The 24,085-nt window shown below is 48.7% G+C and overlaps 3 protein-coding genes across 3 annotated transcripts; all 3 read left to right on the top strand.

The window, feature by feature from the left end:
• Positions 1–3,166: 3,166 nt before the first annotated feature.
• LOC149438197 (olfactory receptor 52L1-like) lies at positions 3,167–4,117 on the top strand. Its single transcript, XM_089660146.1, has one exon. The coding sequence runs from the start codon at positions 3,167–3,169 to the stop codon at positions 4,115–4,117; it is 951 nt and encodes a 316-aa protein (XP_089516272.1).
• Positions 4,118–7,534: 3,417 nt separating this feature from the next.
• Positions 7,535–7,944, top strand: LOC149438196 (olfactory receptor 52D1-like). Its single transcript, XM_089660145.1, has 2 exons — positions 7,535–7,685; positions 7,763–7,944. The coding sequence occupies exons 1-2, from the start codon at positions 7,535–7,537 to the stop codon at positions 7,942–7,944; spliced, it is 333 nt and encodes a 110-aa protein (XP_089516271.1).
• Positions 7,945–15,916: 7,972 nt separating this feature from the next.
• On the top strand, positions 15,917–16,891 carry LOC149438195 (olfactory receptor 52Z1-like). Its single transcript, XM_089660144.1, has one exon. The coding sequence runs from the start codon at positions 15,917–15,919 to the stop codon at positions 16,889–16,891; it is 975 nt and encodes a 324-aa protein (XP_089516270.1).
• The last annotated feature ends 7,194 nt before the right edge of the window (positions 16,892–24,085 follow it).

Here is a 24,085-nt window from a genome sequence, read left to right as displayed (position 1 = left end):
GTTCATGTGCTCGGTGGACCGGATGTTTGGTTCATGTGCTCGGTGGACCGGATGTTTGGTTCATGTGCTCGGTGGACCGGATGTTTGGTTCATGTGCTCGGTGGACCGGATGTTTGGTTCATGTGCTCGGTGGACCGGATGTTTGGTTCATGTGCTCGGTGGACCGGATGTTTGGTTCATGTGCTCGGTGGACCGGATGTTTGGTTCATGTGCTCGGTAGACCGGATGTTTGGTTCATGTGCTCGGTGGACCGGATGTTTGGTTCATGTGCTCGGTGGACCGGATGTTTGGTTCATGTGCTCGGTAGACCGGATGTTTGGTTCATGTGCTCGGTGGACCGGATGTTTGGTTCATGTGCTCGGTGGACCGGATGTTTGGTTCATGTGCTCGGTGGACCGGATGTTTGGTTCATGTGCTCGGTGGACCGGATGTTTGGTTCATGTGCTCGGTGGACCGGATGTTTGGTTCATGTGCTCGGTGGACCGGATGTTTGGTTCATGTGCTCGGTGGACCGGATTTTGAGGGGAAATCCATGCCAATTTTTTTTTCTATACGGCATGGGGTCCCCCCAATCCTTACCAGTCCCTTTAGGTCTGGTATGGATTTTGAGGGGAAATCCATGCCAAAATGTTTTTTTTTTTAAATGACATGGGGTCCCCCCAATCCTTACCAGGACCTTCGGGTTTTGCATGGTTTTTGAGGGAAACCCCATGCCAAAATTAAAAAAAAAAAAAAATAAGGCATGGGTCCCGTCAGTCCTTACCAGGCCCTTTAGATCTGGTATGGATTTTGAGGGGAAACCCATGTCAATTTTTTTTTTTAAAAAGCGTGGGGTCCCCCCAATCTTTACCAGGCCCTTTAGGTCTGGTATGGATTTTGAGGGGAAATCCATGCCAAAATTTTTTTTTCAAATGACATGGGGTCTCCCCAATCCTTACCAGGCCCTTTCAGGTCTGGTATGGATTTTGAGGGGAAATCCATGCCAAAATTTATTTATTTTTTTTAAATGACGTGGGGTCCCCCCAATCCTTACCTGGACCTTCGGGTTTTGTATGGTTTTTGAGGGAAACCCCATGCCAAAATTAAAAAAAAAAAAAAAGGCGTGGGTCCCCCAATCCTTACCAGGTCCTTCGGGTTTTGCATGGTTTTTGAGGGGAAACCCCATGCCAAAATTACACAAATAAAAAGGCGTGGGTCCCCCAATCCAGATCAAGCCCTTCAGGTCTGGTATGGATTTTGAGGGGAAATCCTTGCCAAAATGTTTTTTTTTTTAAATGACATGGGGTCCCCCCAATCCTTACCAGGACCTTCGGGTTTTGCATGGTTTTTGAGGGAAACCCCATGCCAAAATTAAAAAAAAAAAAAAAATAAGGCATGGGTCCCGCCAGTCCTTACCAGGCCCTTTAGATCTGGTATGGATTTTGAGGGGAAACCCATGTCAATTTTTTTTTTTAAACGGCGTGGGGTCCCCCCAATCTTTACCAGGCCCTTTAGGTCTGGTATGGATTTTGAGGGGAAATCCATGCCAAAATTTTTTTTTCAAATGACATGGGGTCTCCCCAATCCTTACCAGGCCCTTTCAGGTCTGGTATGGATTTTGAGGGGAAATCCATGCCAAAATGTATTTATTTTTTTTAAATGACGTGGGGTCCCCCCAATCCTTACCTGGACCTTCGGGTTTTGTATGGTTTTTGAGGGAAACCCCATGCCAAAATTAAAAAAAAAAAAAAGGCGTGGGTCCCCCAATCCTTACCAGGCCCTTCGGGTTTTGCATGGTTTTTGAGGGGAAACCCCATGCCAAAATTACACAAATAAAAAGGCGTGGGTCCCCCCAATCCAGATCAAGCCCTTCAGGTCTGGTATGGATTTTGAGGGAAATCCATGCCAAAATGTTTTTTTTTTTAAATGACATGGGGTCCCCCCAATCCTTACCAGGACCTTCGGGTTTTGCATGGTTTTTGAGGGAAACCCCATGCCAAAATTAAAAAAAAAAAAAAAAATAAGGCATGGGTTCCGCCAGTCCTTACCAGGCCCTTTAGATCTGGTATGGATTTTGAGGGGAAACCCATGTCAATTTTTTTTTTTAAACGGCGTGGGGTCCCCCCAATCTTTACCAGGCCCTTTAGGTCTGGTATGGATTTTGAGGGGAAATCCATGCCAAAATTTTTTTTTCAAATGACATGGGGTCTTCCCCAATCCTTACCAGGCCCTTTCAGGTCTGGTATGGATTTTGACGGGAAATCCATGCCAAAATTTATTTATTTTTTTTAAATGACGTGGGGTCCCCCCAATCCTTACCTGGACCTTCGGGTTTTGTATGGTTTTTGAGGGAAACCCCATGCCAAAATTAAAAAAAAAAAAAAAGGCGTGGGTCCCCCAATCCTTACCAGGCCCTTAGATCTGATATAGATTTTGAGGGAAAAGCCATGCCAAAATCTTTTTAAAAAGTGACGTGGGGTCCCCCACAAAATCCATATCAGATTCTTTGGTCTTGTATGGATTTTGAGGGGTACTCCATGCCAAAATTTTAGAAAAAATGTCATCGGGTTTACCCCAAACTCCATACCAGACCCTTATCTGAGCACCCCCCCCCCCTTGAACCATACCAGACCACCTGCCCTCAGCATGGGGTGGTGCTTTGGAGGAGCTGGGGTTCCCCACAAAGCACCTTGTCCCATGTTGATCATGAAGACAAGGGCCTCTTCCCTGGGCATTGGTTGTGGGGGGTGCAGGGGATGACTTATCAGAACCTGGAAGCCCACCGAATGACAGGCGAACATGGGGGTGTGGTCACCCGCCGGCTCCTTAACAACCAGTTATTCACAAATAATTTTGCCATGTTATTGAACAAATTTGAAAATGTGACGTCATCCGAATGAAACACATTAAATTTATTCCCTTTTTTTTTTTTGTTTTTATGTCCATTCGGAAATTTGGATGCATCCGAATCTCCGAAAATGAAATTTTGTTTTTCGGTTTTGGTTTGCTCACCCATCCCGATTCGTGACCCCGGGGCTCGGGACTATCTATAAATAGGCTTCTTATTTTTCGAGTTCGTCTCATTCCGTTGATTAGATGACACGCCATATTTTTTTTATAGAAACTTTTGACAACTATTTATTTATTTTTGTATCTTCAGGAAACCGCTGACAAGAACCTTCCCGAAATGGAAATATTCAATGGAAATGGCTCTCGCCCCTTCTCCCACACAGAATTCATCTTGTTGGGTTTCCCTGGGATCTCCAAGTCCCGGAATCTCCTGGCTATCCCGTTTTTAATTGTCTATTCGGTGATTTTGGCGGGAAACGTCCTGATCATCTACAGAATCTGGGCGGAGCAAAGCCTTCACTCCGCCATGTATATCCTCATTGCTCTGCTCTTCTCCGTCAACATCGTCTGCACCACGGCCATTGTGCCCAAGGCGGTCCTCAGCGTCTTGTTGGGGATGGATCGCGTTTCACTGGTCACCTGCCTGTTCCAGATGTTCTTCATGTACACAATGGTCATGTTTGAGTCCGATGTCCTGCTCTTGATGGCGTTGGACCGTTATGTGGCCATCTGTAGGCCCTTGCGCTATCATGACATCATGACCAGCCGCTTGCTGATGCATTTATCTATGGTGGGTCTCGTGAAATGCAGTCTTTTTGTCTCCCCAATTATCATCGTGGCCACCAAGGTCTACTTTTGCTCCTCCAACCTCATCCTGGACTTTGCCTGTGAAAATATGGTTCTCCTGAACCTTGGCTGCGGGGAAACTGACCAAATCCAGATAGTGGGGCTCATGGTGAGGATTGTGGTGACCGCTATGGACATCACGCTGCTCCTCCTTTCCTATGGCTGCATCCTTGATAACACCATGAAGATCATTACAGGGAAGGAACGCCATAAGACGTTGCACACGTGTGGAACGCACCTCTCCGTGGTGGTTCTGAATTATTCCTGCGGTCTTCTCTCCTCCATCGCTTACAGGTTGCCCATCTCAATGGACGTGCAGAACCTCACCAGTGCCATTTATTTCTTGTTTCCAGCAACTGTACATCCACTGATCTACGGCTACAGGGTGAGGGAGATCAGAACATGCTTGGCGAAGTCACTGAGATTTAATAAACATCTTTAGCCGCTTTGCCAGTTTTTATATGTGTGCAGCCAGGCGCTGGGCTACAAGAATACGGAGAAGGAGTCATGGCCCTTTATTCTTTGCTCCCTCTACTGAGATACTGATATTATGGTGCACCATACTACTCCAGGTGTTCCAATCCCCTCCATATCCTGTGATTCAGGTGTTCCAATCCCCTCCATGGACACAGGTGTATACAATCCATCCCCTAGGCATGCAGACGGCTTCTACAAACATTGGTGAAAGAATGGGTCGCTCTCAGGAGCTCAGTGACTTCAAGCGTGGTCCCGTGATAGGTGGCCACCTGGGCAATAAGTCCATCCGTGACATTTCCTGGCTACTAAATATTCCACGCTCAACTGTTAGTGGGATTATAACAAAGTGGAAGCAACTGGGAACAACAGCCACTCAGCCACCAAGTGGTAGGCCACGTCACATGACAGGGCGGGGTCAGCGCATGCTGGAGCGCACAGTGCGCAGAAGTCGCCAACTGTCTGCAGAGTCAACAGCTAAAGACCTCCAAACTTGGTGTGGCCTTCAGATGAGCCCAACAACAGTGCGTAGAGAGCTTCATGGAATGGGTTTCCATGACTGAGCAGCTGCATCCAAGCCTTCCATCACCAAGTGCAATGCAAAGCGTCAGATGCCGTGGTGTAAAGCATGCCGCCACTGGACTCTAGAGCAGTGGAGATGTGCTCTCTGGAGTGACCAATCACGCTTCTCTGTCTGGCAATCCGATGGACGTGTCTGGGTTTGGTGGGGGCCAGGAGAACGGTACTTGCCTGACTGCATTGTGCCAAGTGTAAAGTTTGGTGGAGGGGGGATTATGGTGCGGGGTTGTTTTTCAGGGGTTGGACTTGGCCCCCTAGTTCCAGTGAAGGGAACTCTTAAGGCGACATTTTGGACAATTTCATGCTCCCACCTTTGTGGGAAGAGTTTGGGGATGGCCCCTTCCTGTTCCAACATGACTGCCCACCAGTGCACAAAGCAAGGTCCATAAAGACATGGAGGAGCCAGTTTGGGGTGGAGGAACTTGACTGTCCTGCACAGAGTCCTGACCTCAACCCCATAGAACCCCTTTGTAATGAATTAGAGCGGAAACTGCGAGCCAGGCCTCCTCCCCCGACATCAGTGCCTCCTCCCCCGACATCAGTGCCTGACCTGACAAATGTGCTTCTGGAAGAATGGTCCAACCTTCCCATAGACACCCTCCTAAACCTTGTGGACGGCCTTCCCAGAAGAGTTGAAGCTGTTATAGCTGCAAAGGGCGGGGCCAACTCAATATTGAACCCTACGGACTAAGACTGGGGGGCCATTAAAGGTCATGTGTGTGGAAAGGGCGGGGCCAACTCAATATTGAACCCTACGGACTAAGACTGGGAGGCCATTACAGGTCATCTGTGTGGGATACTTGGGGCAATATAGTGTATGTGTGTGTATGTGTATGTATCTCTCTCTCTCATATATATATATATAATGTATACACATTCAGAGAAGCATTGTGTCTTTTCACTAGAAAAAGTGGTAAACACAATTTCAATATGTCCCCCCTCAGGGTATTGCGGATGGCACAGCTGCCCAAGTACAGAGAACATTCTCCGAAACCTTTGGCTTCATTCTGCCGACAACAAGTGATAGATCCAGAATATACACGTATTGATATTATATTGATGAATTAGTTTGTTGACTGTAAATACTTGTAAAGCCGGGGAACTAAAATGTCTTATAAATAGAAATGTCTGTAAACATCACAGAATTGAGATTGGTGAGGTTCACCCTCCTCGGAGTTCCTGGATTGGAGAGGTCCCATTCCCTCGTTGCAGCCCCGTTCTTCATCATGTTCATGTGTTCGGTGATGGGAAACCCTCTTATTGTTTCTATCATTCTATCTGACCGTGGTCTCCACGTGGCCATCACAGACTTCATGCTCTCATTTCTTATAGCACCACAGATGTTGGCCGCCCTTTGGCTGGACTTTCAGTTTGTGTTTTTTAGTAAATGTGTCCATTTTTTGTCCATTTCCTCAGTTTTATGGAGTCCGGAGTCTAAGTGGCCATGGCGTTTGATCGTTACGTAGCCATATTCCTCAGAGTTCCTGGATTGGAGAGGTCCCATTCCCCATGTTGCAGCCCCGCTCTTCATCATGTTTATGTGTTCGGTGATGGGAAACCCTTCCATCATTCTATCTGACCGTGGTCTCCACACTCCCTGGCCATCACAGACTTCATGCTCTCGTTTCCTATAGCACCACAGATGTTGGCCGCCCTTTGGCTGGACTTTCAGTTTGTGTTTTTTAGTAAATGTGTCCATTTTTTGTCCATTTCCTCAGTTTTATGGAGTCCGAAGTCTAAGTGGCCATGGCGTTTGATCGTTAAGTAGCCATACTCCTCAGAGTTCCTGGATTGGAGAGGTCCCATTCCCCATGTTGCAGCCCCGCTCTTCATCATGTTTATGTGTTCGGTGATGGGAAACCCTTCCATCATTCTATCTGACCGTGGTCTCCACACTCCCTGGCCATCACAGACTTCATGCTCTCGTTTCCTATAGCACCACAGATGTTGGCCGCCCTTTGGCTGGACTTTCAGTTTGTGTTTTTCAGTAAATGTGTCCATTTTTTGTCCATTTCCTCCGTTTTTTGGAGTCCGAAATCTAAGTGGCCACAGTGTTTGATCGTTACGTAGCCATACTCCTCAGAGTTCCTGGATTGGAGAGGTCCCATTCCCCATGTTGCAGCCCCGCTCTTCATCATGTTTATGTGTTCGGTGATGGGAAACCCTTCCATCATTCTATCTGACCGTGGTCTCCACACTCCCTGGCCATCACAGACTTCATGCTCTCATTTCTTATAGCACCACAGATGTTGGCCGCCCTTTGGCTGGACTTTCAGTTTGTGTTTTTTAGTAAATGTGTCCATTTTTTGTCCATTTCCTCAGTTTTTTGGAGTCCGAAGTCTAAGTGGCCACAGTGTTTGATCGTTACGTAGCCATACTCCTCAGAGTTCCTGGATTGGAGAGGTCCCATTCCCCATGTTGCAGCCCCGCTCTTCATCATGTTTATGTGTTCGGTGATGGGAAACCCTTCCATCATTCTATCTAACCGTGGTCTCCACACTCCCTGGCCATCACAGACTTCATGCTCTCGTTTCCTATAGCACCACAGATGTTGGCCGCCCTTTGGCTGGACTTTCAGTTTGTGTTTTTTAGTAAATGTGTCCTTTTTTTGTCCATTTCCTCAGTTTTTTGGAGTCCGGAGTCTAAGTAGCCATGGCGTTTGATCGTTACGTAGCCATATTCCTCAGAGTTCCTGGATTGGAGAGGTCCCATTCCCCTCACTGCAGCCCCGCTCTTCATCATGTTCATGTGTTCGGTGATGGGAAACCCTTCCATCATTCTATCTGATAATGTTCTCTGCACGCCCATGACCGTGTTCCTGGCCATCACAGACTTCATGCTCTCGTTTCCTATAGCACCACAGATGTTGGCCGGCCTTTGGCTGGACTTTCAGTTTGTGTTTTGTAGTAGATGTATCCGTTTTTCGTCCATTTCCTCAGCTTTATGGAGTCTGGAGTGTAAGTGGCCACAGTGTTTGATCATTACGTAGCCATATGCCAACTGTTCAGGTACTCTGGTATTCTTACTGGTCCAGTGATCACCCTGATTGGCTGTGTCCTGACTTTACGAGGGGTGACCATGATCAGCCCTTGTATCTACCTAGTGGCTCGGTTACCCTACTGTAGACGTGAAGTGGTCGGCAAATCTTACATGTCCATAGCGAAGACTTCATGTGGTGACACCACCATCAACAGCATCTATGGTCTCATACCATGAATCTGGGGCTCTTGTGTTTGATATTTCTGCCTTAATGTTATCTGATATCTTCATCATCAAAGCTGTGCTAAAACTTCCCTCCCAAGAGGCCCAGTCTAAGACATTTGGCACGTGTTCTTCTCATGTGTCATGTTATTGTTCTATATCCCAGGTGGCTTCACTCTTCTGGCCTACAGGTCTTGGCAAAACATCCCACCCTCCATCTACTCCCTTCTTTCACTCATCTATCGCCTAATGCCTCCAATGATGAACCCGCTAGTGTAGGGGGTGAGGACCAGCCAAATCCATGTCCAAGCCTTGAAATTATTCCATCATTTTAAAAAAACAAAATCAAAACCAACTTTTATAAAAAAAAAACATTTTATTTTAAGTGTAGAATGAAGAAGGAAAGGTCTAGAACATCAGTCAGGTTTGTTTTCCTGTCTGTGTCCCCAGTGAGACCATTAATCTGCTTTTATTTTTTCTAGTGATCACTGTCTCTAGTACGAAGGACACCAGGAGTTCTATCCCCACACCGAGAACACACCCATGACAGAAAGAATAAACAATTCCACGAGCCATAACTATACCCTAGTTTGACGTCACACCCGCCTCAACGCGTTTCGTCACTAAGGCTTTTACACAGCTCCTGAGGAAGTCCTTGTGACGAAACACATTGAGGCAGATGTAACATCAGACACTGAGGGGAGTCAGGAAGTGTGACGGGAGTGACTTTGGGTGGGGGGCCCATGGAACACAGCTCACTTTGGAGAGGTGGGGAGACCCCTGTCTCAGCTCCCCATATCCCTCTTATGTGTAAGTCACCCTGTGCCTGTTAGGGGTACAGGGTGATCTGTCCTAACATTGGGGGGTGGGGGGGTTGTGGATTGTTTGGTGTTGTGTGGTTGCATCCCATTGTTCTATTGTTTGTCTGGCTTGGGAGCAAACTATTATGGGATGTATGTGTTTGTGTATTGGCTTGGTGGGGGTGTCTCCAGCAGCCCTCCCTCCTGATGGGACTGTCTGTTGGTGTGTCTTGTTACTAAAGGTAAATTGCCCCACCCTGTGTCATTATCCGGGGGGGGAGGGGTTGTTCCCCTGAGTGTATATACAGTATCTTGTATCTGTGTTCAAATAAAGTAGTCTACCTCCTGGTTTACTTCAGGACTGGTGTCGTCTAGTCCTGTATGGTCAGCTGTGGTGTCTGTGGTCGGTGTTCGGACAGGGAAGCGGTATTCTAATGGGAGTACTCAAGCGCAGACTGGGTCAGTTCCGTTACAGGAAGCATCTATGCGTAATTTTTCCATTTTAATAAAAGTATTGTAAATGCTACACTGTAGCGATGGTTTCCTTTTATTTGTGGTGATGAATTGAGGACTGGATGGTAAAGGACCGTGGCCAGAGGGAAAAGCACAGGGATCCGGGGGTGTTACCCCTTCCTACCTCAGGTGGTTTTGACCATCATACAAATACGCGTTACATTTGGTGAGCGCCATGTACCTCCAAGTGTTTGCGCACAGAGGGGATCGATCGAGGGGCGAAAGGTGTTCAGTTTGCGGTGGACACAGCGAACAAAGAAGGACTTTTCGGACTGTTATGCACACAGAGTGAATGCACAGCTCTGAGGGTGTGAGGACATGTTTGTTACATGTTATACATTGACATATTAAACACTTATCTATGGAATTGGGATGATTTATCTCATTGTTGTAGGTTTCTTTATTGACATTTATTGTATTGCTGCTTTTCACTGCAGAGAATGTTTATGTCACATATACAGCTGAGCTGCAAGAAATGTCATTGAATGTTCTACTGATCTCTGGGTATCAGAATGATCGTTTATTAATATTTATGATGTATTATTTATCCCGGGGAGAACATTTTCCATCTGTTGTGAGAGTAACAGGATTGGGTGGGGACTTAGGTGCAGGCAGGTCTGGGAATGACTCCCGGGGGCATCAGTGATGGATAAATACAGATATCAATAGACACAGGGCAGAGGGACGGAGCCTTCACACCTCACCTGTACACAGGTACATACAGAGCCTTCACACCTCACCTGTACACAGGTACATACATACATACAGAGCCTTCACACCTCACCTGTACACAGGTACATACAGAGCCTTCACACCTCACCTGTACACAGGTACATACATACATACAGAGCCTTCACACCTCACATGTACACAGGTACATACAGAGCCTTCACACCTCACCTGTACACAGGTACATACAGAGCCCTCACTCCTCACCTGTACACAGGTACATACATACATACAGAGCCTTCACACCTCACCTGTACACAGGTACATACATACATACAGAGCCTTCACACCTCACCTGTACACAGGTACATACAGAGCCTTCACACCTCACCTGTACACAGGTACGTACAAAGCCCTCACACCTCACCTGTACACAGGTACATACAGAGCCTTCACACCTCACCTGTACACAGGTACATACAAAGCCCTCACACCTCACCTGTACACAGGTACCTACAAAGCCCTCACACCTCACCTGTACACAGGTACCTACAAAGCCCTCACACCTCACCTGTACACAGGTACATACATACAGAGCCCTCACACCTCACCTGTACACAGGTACCTACATAGCCCTCACACCTCACCTGTACACAGGTACCTACAAAGCCCTCACACCTCACCTGTACACAGGTACCTACAAAGCCCTCACACCTCACCTGTACACAGGTACATACATACATACAAAGCCCTCACACCTCACCTGTACGTACAGAGACATCACACCTCACCTGTACAAAAGGTAAGTACAGAGACATCACACCTCACCTGTACACAGGTACATACAGAGACATCACACCTCACCTGTACACAGGTACATACAGAGCCATCACACCTCACCTGTACACAGGTACGTACAGAGACATCACACCTCACCTATACACAGGTATGTACAGAGACATCACACCTCACCTGTACACAGGTACGTACAGAGACATCACACCTCACCTATACACAGGTACGTACAGAGACATCACACCTCACCTGTACACAGGTACGTACAGAGACATCATACCTCACCTATACACAGGTACGTACAGAGCCCTCACACCTCACCTGTACACAGGTATGTACAAAGCCAACACACCTCACCTGTACACAGGTACGTACAGAGACATCACACCTCACCTATACACAGGTATGTACAGAGACATCACACCTCACCTGTACACAGGTACGTACAGAGACATCACACCTCACCTATACACAGGTATGTACAGAGACATCACACCTCACCTGTACACAGGTACGTACAGAGACATCACACCTCACCTGTACACAGGTACATACAGAGACATCACACCTCACCTGTACACAGGTACATACAGAGACATCACACCTCACCTGTACACAGGTACATACAGAGCCATCACACCTCACCTGTACACAGGTACGTACAGAGACATCACACCTCACCTGTACACAGGTACGTACAGAGCCATCACACCTCACCTGTACACAGGTACGTACAGAGACATCACACCTCACCTATACACAGGTATGTACAGAGACATCACACCTCACCTGTACACAGGTACGTACAGAGACATCACACCTCACCTGTACACAGGTATGTACAGAGACATCACACCTCACCTGTACACAGGTACGTACAGAGACATCATACCTCACCTATACACAGGTACGTACAGAGCCCTCACACCTCACCTGTACACAGGTATGTACAAAGCCATCACACCTCACCTGTACACAGGTACGTACAGAGACATCACACCTCACCTGTACACAGGTACGTACAGAGACATCATACCTCACCTATACACAGGTACGTACAGAGCCCTCACACCTCACCTGTACACAGGTATGTACAAAGCCAACACACCTCACCTGTACACAGGTACGTATGGAGACATCACACCTCACCTATACACAGGTACGTACAGAGACATCACACCTCACCTGTACAAAAGGTAAGTACAGAGCCATCACACCTCACCTGTACACAGGTACATACAGAGACATCACACCTCACCTGTACACAGGTACATGCAGAGCCCTCACACCTCACCTGTACACAGGTATGTACAAAGCCAACACACCTCACCTGTACACAGGTACGTATGGAGACATCACACCTCACCTGATCACTGGTACTTACAGAGCCCTCATACCTCACCTGTACATAGGTACATGCAAAGCCCTCATACCTCACCTGTACACAGGTACATGCAGAGCCCGCATATCTCACCTGTACATTGGTATATACGGAGCCCTCATACCTCAGAGATGTTTAATAGATGCCTACAAGACGTATATTGGAGATGTCCTCTGTGACGGGAGTCACATTGGGTGGAGGGCCCATGGAACACAGCCCCCTTCAGAGAGGTGGGGAGATCCCTGTCTCAGCTCCCCATATCCCTCTTATGTGTAAGTCACCCTGTGCCTGTTAGGGGTACAGGGTGGAATGTCCTGCTATTGTGTAGACATGTATAGGTGGGGTGGGGGGTTGTTCATAGTTTACTGCCATGTGGTTGTCCCATTGTTCTTTTGTGTGTCTTGCTTGGGAGCAAACTATTATGGGATGTATGTGTTTGTGTATTGGCTTGGTGGGGGATGTCTGCTGTGTGTCTCTTGTTACTAAATGTATTGCCCCGCCCTGTGTATATATCTTGTATCTGTGTTAAAATAAAGCAGTCTATCTCCTGGTTTCCTTCAAGTCTGGTGCTGTCTCCTCTTGTGTGGTCAGCGGTGGTGTCTGGGGATCTGTGTTCAGACAGGGAAGCGGGAGTCTAATGGAAATACCCTAGCGCAGTCGGGGTCCGGTTCCGTTACATCCTCTTCACACACCCAGGGATTGTGGATACTGCGCACTTGTGGAGACCTGCTGGGGCAGGTATTGAGGATAAAATAATGAAGAATATTTCCAGTTCAATCCTTTTAGGCCTTTAGCAACTTGACACAAACCCCAATTATTATAGACGTCCCACTAGCTGCTCAACACCTCCAAGGCATCAGAGATATCTCCAGCACAATGGAGAACACTAACTCTAGTATACAGTCACCCAACTGCTAGAAGGAAAGACTATTCCCTCCAGTCTATCTAGCTGAGAGCTTGTAGAACCTAAGATTAGATCATTTTGCTCAGTGGACCTTTAAAGTCCTAAAAGGACCACTTACCGGTTCATGCCAAATATTGCAAAGTATGCATTGGGCCCCCAAACTCCACTCTACATGGCACCACAAGATCCTCTCCACCACAGTGACATCTTGGCACCTAGTGGAGGCTAGCGGAGATGCCCCTTTAAGCATTCCATAGGATTTTGGGGTGGTCTGATAATTAGGTATATGCTAGAATTGCACGGTCTATATCCCTTCACAGCTGAAGACTATGAGGTGACTTTTCTGGACAGGCTAAATCTTCACAGCTGAGGACCATGAAGCCAAGTTCTTTAGCATATAAAAGTGAATAGTGGACAGTCTGAGCCCTCTCAGCTGAAGGCCAGAAAGCAATTCTTTAGCAAGTTGGGGCCTTACAGCTGTGGATCATAAGGCACACCTCCCTGGCATAAATGCTTCTCCGTAGTACTGGTAGAATACCAAACAGTCTCCGGCCACACAGATGAAGGCCATGAGGCCGGTCTTTTGGACTCCTGGGTACCTCATGCCAAGCATAGTAATCGATAGACAGTGCAGACTCCCAGGATCAACTTAGGGTCACTACTCACAAGCCCCCGGGACCGCTTCTAGCAACTTAGTGAGTAAGATGGGGCCTCTCTGGACCAGATTCTGAGTGCTTTGGTTCTGCGTTCAGTTTCTGAGTAGAGTCCATTTACTCCTGGAGCTTCTGAGGCTTCCTAAACCAGCTGCATGGTCCAGGGGCTGCTGGGAAGCTCTGGATCCCTCCTGCGAGGAAAGGAACTCTGGTCTGCAGTGTCTCAAATGATTTATTTCCATTATAGCCCCCTACTAGACACTCATCTCCAGGGATTGGCTGGAGGCAATCAATATTCAGGCAGGTTATCTGGATTCTCCGTAAACTCTAGAACCTCTTCCAAACTCCAAGCCTGTGAATCCTGGACAGGCCAGAACAAACAATTACCACTCCACTGATTACAGAGATAGCCAAAAACTACATCCTACCCTAGATGGGAGCTAAACTAGGGATAGTCCTTTTTTAATGGGGCAGTGATGTCCTCCTGGGAGGTGGGCCAATGAGGATAGTGCTTAGAGATAGGTTTAGTTAGAATACCTCATTTTGACTCTTAAAAAGAAAGGTCTACCGATGCGTGCTCTCATAGAACTGTGGAGTTCATGAAGTTACTCTCTGAGCCCCAAAACCCAGAACTCCTCTATCATGCATTTCCTAGTCTCTCAGTTTTTTGTCTCCTCCCCCTCATTTGCTGCCCTCTGATTGCTATGTTAAATCAATGAGTGCCATGAGTTTTGGGCTCCATAGAAGATCAGACAACCAATCAGGAGGTGCCTCCTATTACATTCAAGTGACTAGTCATTACTTCAACCCGAAACGTAGACTTGGTTTAAACTTCTTTTCAACACTTGTTGTCCCCGTCATGGGTCAGGGGTCAAGCTCCGAGACCAGTAGCTTTAGCAGTAGAGAGGCTTCCACCAACCAGCTGAATAAGTGCAGCAGCATATCACCCTGACAGATGAGATGGGCACATCTGAGGTGTGGGTCTAAGCACTCCTGATGGTGAGGATGGATTTTGTTGCATGTTAGAACCAGGTCACGGTCCTCAGGATTGCCCCACCAGGAGGTGAGCAAGCCGGGGTCCAGTAGCAGATATAGCAGGTTGAGATCAAGCAGGAGCGTAGTCAGTATACAAGCCAAAGGTTGGTAACAAGTGGCTGCAGGTTGGGATCAAGTGAATGCATAATCAATAACAAACCGAAGGCCTGTTAGAAGTGGTTGCAGGTTGGGATTAAGCAGAAGTGTGGTCAGTAAACAAGCCAAAGGTCAGTAAGAAGTGGTTGCATGTTGGGATCAAGCAGAAGCGTATTCAAGGAACAAGCCTAAGGTAGGTAAAAAGTGGTTGCAGGTGGGGATCAAGCAGAAGTGTAGTCAGTAAACAAGCCTAAGGTAGGTAAAAAGTGGTTGCAGGTGGGGATCAAGCAGAAGTGTAGTCAGTAAACAAGCCAAAGGTTGGTAACAAGTGGTTGCAGGTGGGGATCAAGCAGAAGTGTAGTCAGTAAACAAGCCAAAGGTGGGTAACAAGTGGCTGCAGGTGGGGATCAAGCAGAAGTGTAGTCAGTAAACAAGCCAAAGGTCGGTAACAAGTGGCTGCAGGTTGGGATCAAGCAGAAGTTTAGTCAGTAAACAAGCCAAAGGTCGGTAACAAGTGGTTGCAGGTGGGGATCAAGCAGAAGTGTAGTCAGTAAACAAACCAAAGGTCGGTAAGAAGTGTCTGCATGTCAGGATCAAGCAGAAGCATATTTGAGGAACAAGCCAAAAGGTCAGTAAGAAGTGGTCACAGGTTGGGGTTAAGCAGAAGCATAGTTGAGGAACAAACCAAAAGTCGGTAACTAGTGGTAGTGGAGATACAGACAGAAGAGGGCAGAGACATGGCCGAAATAGAATGTTCGTTGGAGGAGGAAAGAGTTCAATGTTCAGCAGAAACAAGATACAAGGCAGGATTGTCCAATGGCTCAAACAGGGTCCTATCCTGCATCTCAGGTGGCACAACAAGAATCACCAAATGCAGACGTAGATTGTAGGCTCAGACCGGTGTCCTGACGCATGTGTTTCCCCATGTGTGCATTTTCTACACTGAGCTCCACAACCTAAAACAAATCAAGCGTGACAATCCTTGGGTGTCACTCTCCACCCCCACTGGACTCACACAACACAGAAGGTCCAAAAAAATGTATTTATCTTTAAATTATGTTCCCATTGAAGAAAAAATGGGTTGACTTCTAACTTAAGTTTGTCAATGATATGATTTTAATTGCTGCTTTCCAGAACAGAAATGGATCCTCCGGGCTATAATAGGACCTCCTCCTCCTTCTCTCACATGGAATTTGTTCTCTTTGGATTTCCAGGAGTCACAGAGTACCGACCCCTCCTCGCTCTTCCCTTCTCCTTCATTTACGCGGTGATACTAAGTGGTAATTCTGTGGTTATGTTGGTCATCGTGTTGGAGAAAAGTCTGCACACCCCAATGTACACACTCATCTTCTCTCTCTTGGCCACCAATGCTGTGTACACCACGGCCATCACACCCAAGATGCTGCTAGGACTCTTTGGCCTTAACCAAATCACCTTGGCTGGCTGCTTGGTGCAGATATTTACTGTATACTCCAGCATCATGGCCGAGTCCACCATTGTGCTGCTTATGGCAATAGACAGGTACCTAGCCATCCACCATCCACTACATTACCAGGAGATTGTAGTCAAGCATTTAATTGCCCACTCGGCAGTCAACGGAGTGGTTCGTTATAGCTTCATGGTCCTTCCTCTGGTCATCACAGCTGCCCGACTCCGTTACTGCAGGTCCAATATGATCCATCACTTTCATTGTGAAAGCATGATGCTTATCAGCCTGGGGTGTGAGGAGTCCAAAGCCCATATCGTAGGATTGGTGGTGAGGACCCTCATGATGTTTTGTGACATCCCCATCATCCTAATTTCCTATCTGAAAGTTCTTCACACTGTTCTTAAGATTACGGTGGGAATGGCTCGGTATAAAGCCCTCCATACCTGTAGCACCCACCTGGTGGTGGTCTTCCTCATCTATTCCTCTGGATTCATAATCTCTATTCTATACCTGCCCGGGAACTCCACTTCCTACGACCTTCAAAATATCTGCAGTGCCATCTACTTTCTATTCTCAGCGACAGTCAATCCATTTATCTACGGTATACGGATGGAGGAGATCAAGAGCAATTTACGAAAATGCTGGGAGAAAAAGAAGGATCTACCGGTCAAACACATAAGACACTGAGACTGATGTCAACTCTCTCGATTGTTTTTCGGCTAGATTGTGAGCTTGTTGCAGCGGTAAGGATGGATGATCGCAAAACGTTTGCTGAACTTGATTTTGCTGCAAAATCAGCTCCAAGCTGGCCTCAAGGACTGGGATTCTTGTTTATGAACTTGTAAAGGGTGGTTTCAGAATGCTGACTGTGGTTTTGTAACGTTAGAACGAAAAAAAAAAATAACATACCAAAGCAACCGGTGACCAAAAGGCTTGCATTGCTTTATAACTCACACGCTGAAGTTTAGACAAGTTTTCGGAACCAAAACCAAAGCAAATTCTTCTGTAGCACCCTCCTGACCCCCAAAGGCTAGTGGGACCTTCAAGGACAGGGAGGGCTAGCATTTCACCTCTGGGTGTAGTCCTCAGCAATAGTGGAGTTATCACGTACCTGGTGATGGAGGCCAATGGAGAGAGGGCTTCCCTTGCGGCTAGGTTCCAGACTCCCCTGAGAGTGGGACAGCGGGAGTCAGGCCCAAAGTTGCACAGGTGGCCTGTAGGAGTGCTGGTTGGTGGTCCACTCAGAAACACAGCTGGTGCACGGAGATAGGTCTGCAGACAGGAGGCACCTGTGCGTGGTATGCAAGTCCTTCCGGGATTTAGGGGTTTACTGGGTTGTCGGTTCAAGCAAAGATCAGGTACCAGGTGGGAATCAGAGCAGACGTAGTCAGATGGGATAGCCGAGGTCATACACAGAGGAGAGAGAGAGAGTATCCATAAGCCAAGCCGAGGTCAGGTCAGGGGTAAGGCAGAGTAGACAGGTCCAGGAGCAAGCTGAGTGGGTAACAGGAGATCATGGGTCAAGTCACAGGAAACAGGGCACGGGGAGCTAGAGATCATCCAGCAACTAAAGGAAGTGATGAGCCTCCTTATAAAGGCCGTCTGGCACTAGACTGAGGCTGATATGTACTTCTGGGGCCATGCAGAGTACTGGCAGAAATGCCAGATCTTCCAGAACTCCTGCCATGGACAGGACCCTGACAGGAGTATTGTGTACAGAGGGGAACCAGTTACTTTTAGAGGCCAAACAATAGGAGTTTATCGACCCCCTAATCAATACTCCATGGAGAGAGGGTACCCATGGACTTCAGAAAAGGGAACCAGAAGTATTTGAAGTCTTCATGGATAGACAACGATTCAGCTGACCCAGCACTCTGCGACTATAGCTCCTGATGGTAAAGTGCTTGTTGGTTCAGCTGCCAGAACCCTGGGAAGAAGAAACTATACTCCAGTGAGGACCAAGCTTCCGATCCAGGATTCTCAAGGCACTCAAGACATCTGGAGGTCCTCCTCAATCTCCAGGTTCCACAAGTTAGGCCCCATACCCAGCCACATGGTCACCGTCCCCAAAGAGGACTCGACAACTAAACACATGCCCCTCCTAGTCTCTGGTCATCCCCTGTACCGTGTCCGCGGTCTCTGGTCATCCCCTGTACCGTGTCCGCGGTTTCTGGTCATCACCTGTACCGTGTCCGGGGTCTCTGGTCATCCTCTGTACCGTGTCCGCGGTCTCTGGTCATCCCTTGTACCGTGTCCGCGGTCTCTGGTCATCCCTTGTACCGTGTCTGCGGTCTCTGGTCATCCCCTGTATCGTGTCTGCAGTCTCTGGTCATCCCCTGTACCGTGTCCGCAGTCTCTGGTCATCCCCTGTACCGTGTCCGCAGTCTCTGGTCTTCCCCTGTACCGTGTCCGCAGTCTCTGGTCATCTCCTGTACCGTGTCCGCAGTCTCCGGTCATCCCCTGTACCGTGTCCGCAGTCTCTGGTCATCTCCTGTACCGTGTCCGCAGTCTCCGGTCATCTCCTGTACCGTGTCTGCAGTCTCTGGTCATTTCCTGTACCGTGTCCGCAGTCTCTGGTCATCCCCTGTACCGTGTCCGCAGTCTCTGGTCATCCCCTGTACCGTGTCCGCAGTCTCCGGTCATCTCCTGTACTGTGTCCGCAGTCTCCGGTCATCTCCTGTACTATGTCTGCAGTCTCTGGTCATCCCCTGTACCGTGTCCGCAGTCTCTGGTCATCCCCTGTACCGTGTCCGCAGTCTCTGGTCATCCCCTGTACCGTGTCCGCAGTCTCTGGTCATCCCCTGTACCGTGTCCGCAGTCTCCGGTCATCTCCTGTACTGTGTCCGCAGTCTCCGGTCATCTCCTGTACTATGTCCGCAGTCTCCGGTCATCCCCTGTACCGTGTCCGCAGTCTCTGGTCATCCCCTGTACCGTGTCCGCAGTCTCTGGTCATCCCCTGTACCGTGTCCGCAGTCTCTGGTCATCCCCTGTACCGTGTCCGCAGTCTCCGGTCATCTCCTGTACTGTGTCCGCAGTCTCTGGTCATCTCCTGTACCGTGTCCGCAGTCTCCAGTCATCTCCTGTACTGTGTCCGCAGTCTCTGGTCATCCCCTGTACCGTGTCCGCAGTCTCCGGTCATCTCCTGTACCGTGTCCGCAGTCTCTGGTCATCTCCTGTACCGTGTCCGCAGTCTCCGGTCATCTCCTGTACCGTGTCCTCAGTCTCCGGTCATCTCCTGTACCGTGTCCGCAGTCTCCGGTTATCTCCTGTACCGTGTCCGCAGTCTCTGGTCATCTCCTGTACCGTGTCCGCAGTCTCTGGTCATCTCCTGTACCGTGTCCGCAGTCTCTGGTCCATCTCCTGTACTGTGTCCGCAGTCTCTGGTCATCTCCTGTACTATGTCCGCAGTCTCTGGTCATCTCCTGTACTATGTCCGCAGTCTCTGGTCATCTCCTGTACCGTGTCCGCAGTCTCTGGTCATCTCCTGTACTGTGTCCGCAGTCTCTGGTCATCCCCTGTACTGTGTCCGCAGTCTCTGGTCATCCCCTGTACTGTGTCCGCAGTCTCTGGTCATCCCCTGTACTGTGTCCGCAGTCTCTGGTCATCTCCTGTACTATGTCCGCAGTCTCTGGTCATCTCCTGTACCGTGTCCGCAGTCTCTGGTCATCTCCTGTACTGTGTCTGCAGTCTCTGGTCGTCTCCTGTACTATGTCCGCAGTCTCTGGTCATCTCCTGTACCGTGTCCGCAGTCTCTGGTCATCTCCTGTACCGTGTCCGCAGTCTCTGGTCATCTCCTTTCCCCACGGGGCCGAACGACTATCTCATCAAGTGACGTCATCCGAATGCCAAACGAATGGATCCGTTAGTTTCGACATAACATTTTTGGATTCGCTGACATTCGTTGCTGTGTCCATTCAGAGATTTGAATCTCCAAAAATAACATTTTCATCCAAAATAAATTGAGTCGTAACAAAATGAAACGCACACATCTTCTTAGGTACCCCTATCATGGCTTCTTAGGTACCTCTATCCCCCAGGCACCCAAGGGAAAGCCTACTCAACCTCAGACCAGAAGGCCTCGCGAAACACCAATTCAGACCTAGGACACATGTTTTGATGACCATTAAACCAACCAATGTGTTTTGATAACCACTAAACCAATCGAAGTCAAAAGCAGATGCCGGTGTGTGTTGCACATGATCCAATCAAAAGTTGACATCAGATCTAACAGACTCGATGCCCAAATAAAAAAAAAACAGGATCTCACATCTACCAACAGATTTTAACCAGAGCCTAGTAGAATGGTGAGGTTTATCCTTCACCAACTGAATCCTTCGTATCGACTCTGAGGCACTCACTCCCCATACCCACTCACCCCCTCCTACCCCACCCGGCCCTTCTACATACCCTCCTCTAGTTTAAAACCTGGATTGCATTGCTTTCTGTTGCATATTTTCACCCCAACGTTGGGTTTGTGAGACAATAGCCAAGACATTGAGCGTTGTGAAGGTCCCAATGTAACTGATCAATCATGGCTGAGCATGCTAGTGTACGTATGTGAGGGTCGATCGTACTCAGAATCTTTTAATAAAATGCTGAAACTAAAAAAATATATATATATTTATTACAACAATGTAAGTATCTAAAGATCACTCCTGGGTTCTGCAAGCAAAGGACCCGTTTGTCTTCGGTCAGCGCCATGATTGGCATTCTTCGTTTCTACGGCGATAAGGAAATTGTCAGGTGGTGTACGGTTAGGCGACGTCGCAGATTACCGACTTCGCAAAGGTTCTGAAGCTGTGCTGGTCTATTAAATCAGTTTATCGTCTTTTAGACCATAAGTATTGAGGGTGTACATGGTGGCAGGCAGGACCACCACTCCCAGCATTCAGGAGAAGAAGACACCCCCCCAAACCTCCTCCACCTCCTGCCTACTGACAAATGCTGGAGGAGGTAGGGAGCTGATGTGAATAGAGTCTGTACGATTGGGGGGAACTCTGTGGTGATGGGGGGCATCTAATGTAAAGGGGTGATTCTGATGTGATGGGGGGACTCTCATGTATAGGAGGGTCTCTAATGTATAGGGTGGATTCTGCAGTAAAGGGGAGACCTCAGATGTGATGGGTGAGGCTCCGATATGAAGGGGGGCTAGCTAAAAAAGAAAAAAAAAATGTACAACAAGATATGTCATTATCTTCCATCCCCCATAACCAAGGACCTCCATTCCCCAACACTGAGGTCATTAAGTCCCCATAACTGAGGTCCCCCATCACCATTAACTGATGTCCTCTATTCACTATAATTTAGGTACTCCAGCCCCCATAACTGAGGTCCCCCAGCTTCCATAATTGAGGTCCTTAAGCCCCCAAAACTGAGGTCCCCCATCTTCCATAACTGAGGTCCTCCAGCCCTTATTACTGAGCTCATCTTTCAACCATTAACAAGCTCCTCCATCACCCATAACTGAAGTCATCCATCACCAATAACTGAGGTCCTCCATTCCTCATAACTGAGATCCCCTATAGCTGAGGTCCTCCATTCTTCATAACTGAGATCCCCCATAACTGAGGTCCTCCATTCCTCATAACTGAGATCCCCTATAGCTGAGGTCCTCCATTCCTCATAACTGAGATCCCCTATAACTGAGGTCCTCCATTCCTCATAACTGAGATCCCCTATAGCTGAGGTCCTCCATTCTTCATAACTGAGATCCCCCATAACTGAGATCCTCCTTTACCCATAATTGAGATCTCCCATAACTAAGGTCCCCCATCTTCCATAACTGAAGTCCCCCATCTTCTATAACTGAGGTCCTTCAGCCTCCATAACTGAGGGTCCCCATTTTCTATAAATAAGGTCAGGATTGCAGGACTCAGGAGCGCGCTACGTACAAATTGCAGGACTCGGGGGTGCGCTACGTACAAATTGCAGGACTCGGGGGCGCGCTACGTACAGATTGCAGGACTGGGGAGTGCGCTACGTACAGATTGCAGGACTGGGGAGTGCGCTACGTACAGATTGCAGGACTCAGGAGTGCGCTATGTACAGATTGCAGGACTCAGGAGTGCGCTACGTACAGATTGCAGGACTGGGGTGTGCGCTACGTACAGATTGCAGGACTCAGGAGTGCGCTACGTACAGATTGCAGGACTGGGGTGTGCGCTACGTACAGATTGCAGGACTGGGGTGTGCGCTACGTACAGATTGCAGGACTGGGGAGTGCGCTACAAACAGATTGCAGGACTGGGGAGTGCGCTACGTACAGATTGCAGGACTCGGGAGTGCGCTACGTACAGATTGCAGGACTCAGGAGTGCGCTACGTACAGATTGCAGGACTCGAGGGTGCGCTACGTACAGATTGCAGGACTCGAGGGTGCGCTATGTACAGATTGCAGGACTCGGGGGCGCGCTACGTACAGATTGCAGGACTGGGGAGTGCGCTACGTACAGATTGCAGGACTGGGGAGTGCGCTACGTACAGATTGCAGGACTCAGGAGTGCGCTATGTACAGATTGCAGGACTCAGGAGTGCGCTACGTACAGATTGCAGGACTGGGGTGTGCGCTACGTACAGATTGCAGGACTCAGGAGTGCGCTACGTACAGATTGCAGGACTGGGGTGTGCGCTACGTACAGATTGCAGGACTGGGGTGTGCGCTACGTACAGATTGCAGGACTGGGGAGTGCGCTACAAACAGATTGCAGGACTGGGGAGTGCGCTACGTACAGATTGCAGGACTCGGGAGTGCGCTACGTACAGATTGCAGGACTCAGGAGTGCGCTACGTACAGATTGCAGGACTCAGGAGTGCGCTACGTACAGATTGCAGGACTCGAGGGTGCGCTATGTACAGATTGCAGGACTCGAGGGTGCGCTACGTACAGATTGCAGGACTGAGGAGTGCACTACGTACAGATTGCAGGACTGGGGAGTGCGCTACGTACAGATTGCAGGACTCAGGAGTGCGCTACGTACAGATTGCAGGACTCAGGAGTGCGCTACGTACAGATTGCAGGACTCGAGGGTGCGCTACGTACAGATTGCAGGACTCAGGAGTGCGCTACGTACAGATTGCAGGACTGGGGAGTGCGCTACGTACAGATTGCAGGACTCAGGAGTGCGCTACGTACAGATTGCAGGACTGAGGAGTGCGCTACGTACAGATTGCAGGACTCGAGGGTGTGCTACGTACAGATTGCAGGACTCGAGGGTGCGCTACGTACAGATTGCAGGACTCAGGAGTGCGCTACGTACAGATTGCAGGACTCAGAAGTGCGCTACGTACAGATTGCAGGACTGAGGAGTGCACTACGTACAGATTGCAGGACTCAGGAGTGCGCTACATACAGATTGCAGGACTCAGGAGTGCGCTACGTACAGATTGCAGGACTGAGGAGTGCACTACGAACAGATTGCAGGACTCAGGAGTGCGCTACGTACAGATTGCAGGACTCGAGGGTGCGCTACGTACAGATTGCAGGACTCAGGAGTGCGCTACGTACAGATTGCAGGACTCGAGGGTGCGCTACGTACAGATTGCAGGACTCAGGAGTGCGCTACGTACAGATTGCAGGACTCGGGAGTGCGCTACATACAGATTGCAGGACTGGGGAGTGCGCTACGTACAGATTGCAGGACTCGAGGGTGCGCTACGTACAGATTGCAGGACTCAGGAGTGCGCTACGTACAGATTGCAGGACTCGAGGGTGCGCTACGTACAGATTGCAGGACTCGAGGGTGCGCTACGTACAGATTGCAGGACTCGAGGGTGCACTACGTACAGATTGCAGGACTCAGGAGTGCGCTATGTACAGATTGCAGGACTCAGGAGTGCGCTACGTTCAGATTGCAGGACTCGAGGGTGCGCTATGTACAGATTG

This window comes from Staurois parvus, unplaced genomic scaffold (assembly GCF_062004578.1).
Source record: "Staurois parvus isolate SC_StPar_1 unplaced genomic scaffold, SC_StPar_1.0 ptg001207l, whole genome shotgun sequence".
NCBI classification, from domain to species: domain Eukaryota; kingdom Metazoa; phylum Chordata; class Amphibia; order Anura; family Ranidae; genus Staurois; species Staurois parvus.
This window is presented reverse-complemented; position numbering and strand designations above follow the sequence as displayed.